The following is an 8,655-nucleotide window of genomic DNA, read 5'->3' on the forward strand; positions in this document are numbered from 1 at the left end:
GGTTATTTTGGAAGAGATGAAAGGTCGTGTCAAGTTGATTTAGTGCCTACAAATGCTGGTGGTATGTTGTTTAGTCCCTAATCTGTCAGGTAGAGAACAAGAGGCTTGTACTGTTTGTTCAACTGAGAAATGTGGGTTCCCCACCACAACCACCAATTAAGAGCATTTCTAAGAATAGAAATTGAGCCTGATGTGCATGTTTAAAAAAACTTATTTGCACAATGAGGCTCAGGCTTCTCTGATTATAATATTTACTCAGAATGTCCTGAAACTTAAATCAGTTCTAGATCTCTGGTAAAAGATAATTTTTTATGCATTTAATTTCCATTTTGTGGCACAAAACTGAGTTATTTAGTGCATTACACACTACTAGGACAAGACACACAGTACAAAGAGCACCAGATACAGTAGTTCCTTGCAGTCTTGTAAAGTTCTATACAAAAAGGTACAAATACTGGAGGTATTAAATTTGGAAAACTAAATGCAAAGTTTTTTGGTTTTAAGTTTGCAGTGTGAAGTAGCCCATGCTCTATATAACATGGGAGGAAAAACCAGTCTGTTTTCAAAATGGAAAGTCTGCAGGGAAAGAGAGAATTAGCAACTGATGAAAGCAAATGAGTAATAAACCAGGCAATAATACAAAATCTGAACATACATAAAAAGCTTAATCACAATCTATATATAGATTTTACATCTCAGGAACATAATGTAACATTTTGCTTCTCAAGGGCATCTCTGACTCTTATAATACCCTAGATTTGTGCTAGAAATCCAGATTCTCTAACAGTTTATTCCTTGCAATAAAGCAAGTTACCTCATTTGAAATATTACCACAATTCTCATTTAAAAGATACAAAACTCTCAGATGGAAGGGAGTAGGCATTTTCACTGGTGCCACAAAGGTGACTGTCGCAGGCAGGAGGAGCACAGGCTCCTGCAATGTTCTTCAGTAAACTGCACATCCATCCTGAGCAGATTCCTGACCAGCTCTGGAGAAAGTGGTCAGTGAGTCCTCTCATCCTTCAGTCCTGACCCAGTGGTGTGTGGCAGTGCAGATGCCCTGCTCTCACACAGCAGTGAGTGAGGAAGTCTGGCAAAAGTACTGACTGTGCAAAAAGTCTCTTCTCCCCTTTGAAGCTTTGGAGAGATTGCATTTTTTCTTCAAAGTGTAATGTAAACATTTCCCTGTAGCTTTTATTTAATGAGAGATAAGTTTTTGCAGCACTTACTGCACTGAGCCCTAGAATAGACATTACTTCATAAAATGGCAGGAAAGATGTGCCCTGTTCTTCCTTACCTAGATATTTTGGGGGCAGCTAAGACAGCAATGTTTCTTAAATCATTATTCTGCTCAGTAAAAAATTCTGTTAATCATAAGCAAATATTAAAACTGCTGTACAGTACTGTCCAATGCTCAAACATAATAAATCCAAGTAGGAGTAATGCAAAAAAAGGGCTACATCCCCTCGCATGGCCAGGAGAACAGGACTTGCAAAAAGAAAACTAAAAGGAAGCTTGAGAGGTATAAACCTGTGAAAATACATATGTAAGGCCATATGGTTGCTGTCTATAAATACACTAAGAGGAAAATGAAATTTTTAAGCTAAAGAACAGTGTTGGCAAAAGAAAAAAAAAAATACTGGTATAAAGCAGCCATTAATAAAATTGTGCTAAAAGTTGTGCAAGCCTTGGAGAGCAGCACAGCTCTGGAATGGTCTTCAGGAGGAGGGGGGAGCAAAAATGTGACTACTTTTAACATGGGGTCAGTTAAGTTTATGAAAGGAATTCCTGTGCACTGTGTAAAGTAATTGCCATGATAATAAGAACATCTTAAATTTCAGTACTTTATTTATTTAGTGTCTTTGATCAAAAGCACTTATATAAAAATGCAATAATGAAAATTCCTTTCAACCAGTACAATAAAAGTTGGAATTCCTTGGGTATTTCATTTTCTTTAGTGAAATGCAATTTGAACATGTTCCAGTCAATATTTGCAGAAATGACGGAACATCAGCCCTACAAATAATAATAAATCTAGAACATAAGATAAGCTATAGGTTATTGAAATGATGTGTTGCAAAGTTAAATCCAACCTTTGCAATGTTTAACAAGCAACAGCTGAGGGAATTTGTGGCTCTTTGGCAAGTCTACAGGTCTCACCAAATAACTGCTCTCAAAGTCTCTGGTTTTCAGCTCTGTAAATCTACTGTTTATGAAACTCAGGTAAAACCACTGCTTGGAGCTGAGTTCTCCAAAGGCCCCACCCAGCAGAGTTTGCAGTGTCCTTTGCATCAGTGAGAGAATTTGCAACCCTTGCAGCATGTAACCCCACTGGAGGGCATGTGCTGCCCATGCCCACCTCTTCCTCCCCTTGTTTCTTTCTCCGTGTTTCAGTTCAAGGGGTGACCTCGCGCTGCTCCGTGTGCCAGGTGGCTGGGTGTGGGTGTGTCACAGCTCACACATGCGCAGTATGAATCAGGGACAGCAATGCTGAATTTATGCCTGGGAGTCTGCATAAATGGAATTGAACCGGCCCTATGCAGAAGTGTAAACCTTAGCAAAATGTTTCAAGTTTGGTCACCAAATTCAGGTTATCTAGGTCTAACTTCAGGACCACGTGTATGACACTTTCAGTCTCAGGGATAGCAAGCAATGGCTTGCCAACTGACTTATAACTTGTGCAGGCTGTGTTGAAAATTGGTAAGGTTGGAAATGACCTTTTCCCCTCACACTTCATGGCCTAAATCAGCTACTGATGTGAGGGGAGGGTGTCCAACAGAAAGGGTGGTGGGGGGGAGAGTAAGTTATTTCACACTGTGTATTCTGTCACAGATCACTGGGCAAACAGAAATGTGATCCTCAGCTTTCTGTTTTTTAAGTGGAGCTGATAGGGCATCAAAGGATCCAGACCAAGCTGCAACCTCTAATAGCCTTAATAAGGCAATTACCTATTCAAACCATATTTGCCTTATTTTGTTGGTTGAGCCACCCTTTGTCATGGTTTAAAAACACAGTCTTCCAAAAAGACAATTTCAGCTTTAGTATTTTTTCTTCTAACTAGATTGAATTTAATTTCTGCACCTCTCTAGTCTTTACAAGTAAAACTAACAAAAAAATTAATTGGAACATTATATGTAATGAATGGGATGGAAAAGCAGTAGGATCTGAAGAGAAATGCTGTTCTGCCCACTGAGTGCCAGTAGTTTGTTTTCTAGCAGAGATGTAAAAAGAGGGCAGCAGTGGCTTCTGCCTGTTGACTACAAGTGTTTGATCTCCGTACAATTGCGTAAGGGAGGAGACTGAGCACTCAGAAACCAGCTCTATGCAGATTCATTATTACTCTTGAAATCGCATATGATCTGTTCTCTCGTGTTTTGTTTTGTTTTTTTAAACAAGTACATGCCAGCCCTTGAAAGGATTAAAATTGACTACATCACAGAAGTGGGTAGGAGGATCTACCCACAGATAGTGCAGTATTAAGCTCTTTATCTGTTCCCTTCTTAGGCCCTTATACTCTCCCTTAGCTGTAAATTGAGAGTTTCTTTCTGAGTGAAAATGGTTTTTTGCTTAGAGATTCCTTGGCAGAAATTTTAATGGAATTGTCTGTCATCAACACCTGCTTTCAAGCTTTATCGATAAAATTAGATTTTATATCTCAGCATCACATATGGCATCTTTATAATTAGTCTTTTTGCAGTATATGAATGTCAGTTCCTAAAATGCTGCCTGTACTGTTCATGTGGGAATATTTCACTTCATTAATCAAATCCAAGTTTTTCATTGGTGCTTCTAATTGTTTAAAGCCCACATCTTCATGTGTCTAATCTCAAAACCTTTTTGATGCACTGATACAACACATTTGCAGCTGCACTGGGACCAAGCTGTGATCAGATCCCTTCTGGAAATGGGATTCTAGAGCTCTAGATGGGCCTCCATTCCTAGACTCACTTGTGGAAATGTAGTCTTTGAATATGTAGCTATCTGAAAATGAGGGGTGGCCTTTTTTAGAGGGCTCAGTATTGATCTAATCTTGGAAACAGAGGAAGGTCTATGCCCAGAAGATTCTGAAAAATATTATTATACATAACATTTTAGAACAAGAACACACAGATTTTAACACACATACTCAAGAATAAGCAAACTCAGAGGTGTTTTCAGGCAAGTGATGATCAGAATTACTGGTCAGTAATACAGGTAGAAGTGTTCCCGTGTCAGTGACTCACAGGTGGCTGTTTCAAACTGTTGTAAAATGCATGGGAAGTCTTATACTAGTACAGACACCAGTATAGGTGATAGGTGATTTTTTCATTACTCATGTCACAGCTGAGAATTTTTATTCCACTTGGGTACATTCATTTCTCTGCTCATATGAGAAAATGCACAAAGCAACAGATCATCACTATACCACTAGTAGTAATGGCATGAAAGTGGTAACATTTGTATGGAAAAGTCAGCATTTAGTACCCTTATGCAACAGGATGAAAATGTGCAAACTGTTAACTTGTAATAGAAATGTCTTTAGTTTCTCAAGTGCAAAGTGCAGTGTCAGCAACACTATCTTCTAGGAAAAAAAAAAAAGACAAATAGGAAAACATTTATAAACATAGCTCTTGATAGCTCTCATGCAAATTGCTGTCAGACTTGTACACTAATGCAGTGAATCATTCAGGCTCAGCTCACTGGGGGTACTCCTGCTCATATTGGTCAGACTGGCCATAAGGGATTTAACTTTATAAGCATAGTAGTCCCTCAAGTTGACAGATGGAACTTCTTTCATGCCATCACCAAAATCACAGCTTCTCATGGCACTCTCTAACTGCTTCTGACGCCTATAGAAGTGGGAGAATTTATTAAAGATCAGTGTAATGGGAAGCACTACCACTAGGATACCAGCTAGGATGCATGCAGAGGCCGTCAGCTTGCCAGCAGTGCTCCCTGGCACCACGTCCCCGTAGCCAACTGTGGTCATGCTAACGGTAGCCCACCACCAACAGGCAGGGATGGTGGCTAACCCCTCATTGTCTTCTTTCTCAATGGTGTAAGCCACTACTGAGAAAATGGAGATGCCAACAGAGAGGTAGAGTAAAAGAAGCCCCACCTCTCTGTAGCTGTACTTCAGAGTGGCTCCAAGAGACCTGAGACCTGTGGAGTGTCTAGCAAGCTTTAATATGCGGAAAATCCTCATGAGTCTCAGGACTTGTGCAACTCTGCCTAAATTTGCTAAAGTTGGACTACTTTCCACCACCAAGTTGACAATTAATGTAATATAAAATGGAAGGATAGACATTAGGTCAATCAAATTCAGGGCATGCTTGAAAAATTTTAAAAAGTCAGGAGCTACTGCAAATCTTGCCACCAGTTCAAAAGTGAACCATGCAATACCAAAATGTTCCACGATTTCAAAGCGAGGGTCTTCCTCGGTGTTCCCGTTGCTGTCAACAATCTGGAAGTCTGGGAGGCTGTTCAGGCACATGGTCACAATGGAGCCCAACACCACAACTATGGAAAGGACACTGAAGATGCGGCTTAAAACCGAGTACCCAGGATTATCCAAAGCAAGCCAGAGCTGCCTCCTGATGTTTCCAAAGGGTTGTTTGTCAAATTTAGAGGCATCATTGTAGAATGCCAAAATCTCATCAAAAGAAGATGTCGTACTTTCCTGGTCACTTTGTTCCTCCCATTTCTCTTGGTCTGGCTCCATTTTCCTCCCATGGTAGCTATAACTGCAGCAGGAGTCTATAAAGAATTCATTGATTCCCCAGTATTCAATCTCCTGGCTGAAAGAAAAGACACAGAGTTCACCCATCACATGGAGCTTGCCAGTGTTATAAAAATGTAGCACGTAAGGAAAGAGCTCGGGGTTCCTGTCAAAATAAAATTCATTCTTGGTGTCATCATAGTCATCACAAAGCTCCAGTATTGACTCCTTTGAATGGCAGCTCAGCAATTTGCCCAGCCTGGTCTCGGGGAACCTTAATAATGTGTTGGATCTCATCTTTTTCTTAAAGCCTCCAACGTTGATGCTGATCTCATTGTCTTCAAAATTCGCTTCAGATAATGTCCTCAGACTCTGCCCTGTCATAGTGAGCTCCTTCCAAAGGTGGGTAGGGAATGAAAACCTAGGATACAATTACACAGAAAGTTGGCAAAATGAACAAATCTACAGCATGTTCACCTATTGATGTTTCATTTTCTTTCTTTTCTTTTTCTCTTCTTTCTTTTCTTTTTCTCTTCTTTCTTTTCTTTTTCTCTCTCTCTCTCCTTCTCTCCTTTCCCTCGCCCCCCTTTTCTCTCTGTTCACTCACTTTCCCTCCCTTTTTCTCCCTCTGCCCCCGTTTCTCCCCTCTTCCCTCTTTTCTTTTCTCCCACACCCCATGAAGACCTTGAGGGAGGCTCCTTTGTTCCCGCGGCAGGCTCCTGTCCCTCCCCTCGCCCTTCACCTGGGCTGCGGCTGTTGCTCCCACCAAGCCCCCGTTACTCACGGCCTTTGTGCCACCGGGGCCGCGCGGACCTTTCATTCCCTCCCGGCCCCGCCACACAAGGAGCCCCCGCCGCAGCCCGGGGTCCCGTCCCACGCCGCGCCTCAGGGGCCGGAGCTCCGCTCCGACCCGCGGGGAGCCCGCCCCGCCCGGCCCGGCCCCGCGGCTCTCCGCGCCCGCCCTACCTGCTGCCTCAGCGGCCGCGGCGCCCCGCCGGCGCGCCCTGCTGCCCCCGGCCCCCGCCCGCCATCGCCGCCGCCCGCGGGGGCCGCCAGGGCTCGCCTCGCTGCCGGGGCTGCCGGTGCCGGGGGAAGCCGGTGCCGGTGGGTGCTGCTGCCGGGGGATGCCGGAGCTGGGGGATGCCGGTGCCGGGGGATGCCGGTGCCGGAGAGGTGCTGCTGCCGGGGGATGCCGGAGCGGGGGAACGCCGGTGCCGGGCAGGGCAGGGCAGGGCAGGGCAGGACGGCCCCGCCGGCCGCGCGGTGCTGAAGGGACAGCGGCCGCCCCGCTCAGCGGCGGGAGGCGGCGGCACGCCCGCTCGTCATGGCGACGACCCCCGCGGCTGCCGCCCGCCCCCGCCGCTCCCACCTACCCCCGGCCCGACCCCGCCGGCAGCGATCGGGCCGGGTGGGTGGCCACCAGGGCTGCGGAGGGGCGGCCCGGCGGAGCCGGTGTGCCGGAGGTGCCTCCGCTCGTTCTTGCCCCCGCGCACCGGCGGCAGCGGCGCCGCAAACTCGGGTTTCCTCCCCTCCGCGATCCTGCTTCACGCCGGCTCCGAGCGGCACAACCTCCCGAGGGGAGACGGGGGACGCCCACCCACGGCCGCAGTGGCTCCGAGCACCCGCGGTCCTTCTGCTGAGGGGCGTCGCCCGCCCCTGCCCCTCTCCCCCTCACCCTGCCGGGAAGGGCCCGGGGCAGCGGGCGCCGCTATCCCGCCCGCCCATGGCACCGGCGGGTCCTCGCTGTGGCGCCTGAGCAGGGTCCCTGCCGAGACTGACAACAGGAAAGACGGGGACACCAAAAGTCAGAGCAATTCGGTGTGAGGGCAGCGGAGCTGCGTGTTGCAGCCGCTCGCCACCCCCTCAGTCGCCTGCTGGGAACCCCCGACCCCCGCACACAGCCCTTCAGCCATTTCGGGGGGGAAATCGTGAGCGGCGGCACCTCGGGCGGCGGGGGTGGGAGGGCTGACCTTGCGCTGCTGCTGCTCTTGGTGGGTGCACTTTTCGTGCTCGCACATGCAGTAGTGTCCAGCTACATGGGCAGCGATGGCAGTGTCCCTGCCCACGCTGCAGGCGACTAGGGAAGAAATCTCCCCTCTGTTGCTGATCCCGGGCTGAGGCCGAGTTTCTCGGGGGGAAGCCTGATCGTGGCAATCCCTGCGCACCTGACCCCGCCCTGAGCAGTGCCGGCTGAGCAGAGCACAGATGCTCCGAGACAGGTGCTTTGTGCCGGTATAATCCACATCGTCTCCTGCCAGCTGCCTTGTGACCCCACGCATCTGAAGTCCGGCTCCCAGAGATGCACTGCTGTCAGTGCTTTGTAGGGTGAGGGTGTACAGGGGGATGAAGACTCCTCTCTTGCTTCCCCCCCAGCCCTGTCAGAGCCCTGAGCACTCCAGCCCTATGCATCACCTTCGGCTTGTTCCTCAAAGCCTCGGTGAGGAAGAGAGGTTATAACGTCCAAGCCCAGCCACAGGTAAACCTCATTTACAAGGAACCCCCAGTATTAATGGTCAGCCCTTTAAGAGCCTAGGAAACTGAGTACAGACATGAAATGGGGCAAATAAGTCCTGGTGTAGGCCACTGGCCAGGTCTCCAAAAGCCTGCTCAGCTTTCTTACCTGGGGTGTCGTGGGCACCCCACCATATCCCACCAAGGCTGGTGCATTGTGTGGCCACATTCTACACCTCCTGGGATACTCCCAAGGCGGTGTGCGGGGACCCACAGCGTCCTCAGCCCCCCGGAGATGCTTCCGACGATCCGTGCTTCAGGGATGCTACAGATGGTCTCTCTGCTCGCCTTTTCTCGGGTGGTGTGTATTTTTGCTTTGCTCAGCTGCTGGTGAGTGGCTCCTGCCTCCCTTTCCTACAGATGCCCTGGGTCAGGGCTCTGTGTCCCAGCATGCGTCACTGCGTGTCTGGTGACATCCCAGGGGACGCTGAATCCACACGGAATTA

At 47.8% G+C, this 8,655-nt stretch overlaps 1 protein-coding gene across 3 annotated transcripts; it reads right to left on the reverse strand.

The window, feature by feature from the left end:
* Positions 1-295: 295 nt before the first annotated feature.
* KCNS2 (potassium voltage-gated channel modifier subfamily S member 2) lies at positions 296-7,789 on the reverse strand. Of its 3 annotated transcripts, none has more exons than XM_071421532.1 (2): positions 7,669-7,789; positions 296-6,119 (listed from the first exon to the last, which is right to left on the reverse strand). In XM_071421532.1, exon 2 carries the CDS (start codon positions 6,080-6,082, stop codon positions 4,649-4,651), a length of 1,434 nt encoding a protein of 477 aa, XP_071277633.1. In that variant the 5' UTR covers positions 6,083-6,119; positions 7,669-7,789; the 3' UTR covers positions 296-4,648. The 3 variants fall into 3 exon arrangements, with proteins under 3 accessions (XP_071277633.1, XP_071277631.1, XP_071277632.1); XM_071421530.1 differs by lacking the exon at positions 7,669-7,789 and adding an exon at positions 6,665-7,552; XM_071421531.1 differs by lacking the exon at positions 7,669-7,789 and adding an exon at positions 6,483-6,631.
* Positions 7,790-8,655: the final 866 nt, after the last annotated feature.

Source organism: Agelaius tricolor, unplaced genomic scaffold (assembly GCF_023055355.1).
Source record: "Agelaius tricolor isolate 1412-34295 unplaced genomic scaffold, bAgeTri1.0.p SCAF_2, whole genome shotgun sequence".
Lineage (NCBI taxonomy): Eukaryota > Metazoa > Chordata > Aves > Passeriformes > Icteridae > Agelaius > Agelaius tricolor.

Coding starts and splice junctions, on each gene's coding strand:
- KCNS2 (XM_071421532.1), bottom strand. CDS start 6,082: ATGACAGGGCAGAGTCTGAGGACATTATCTGAAGCGAATTTTGAAGAC.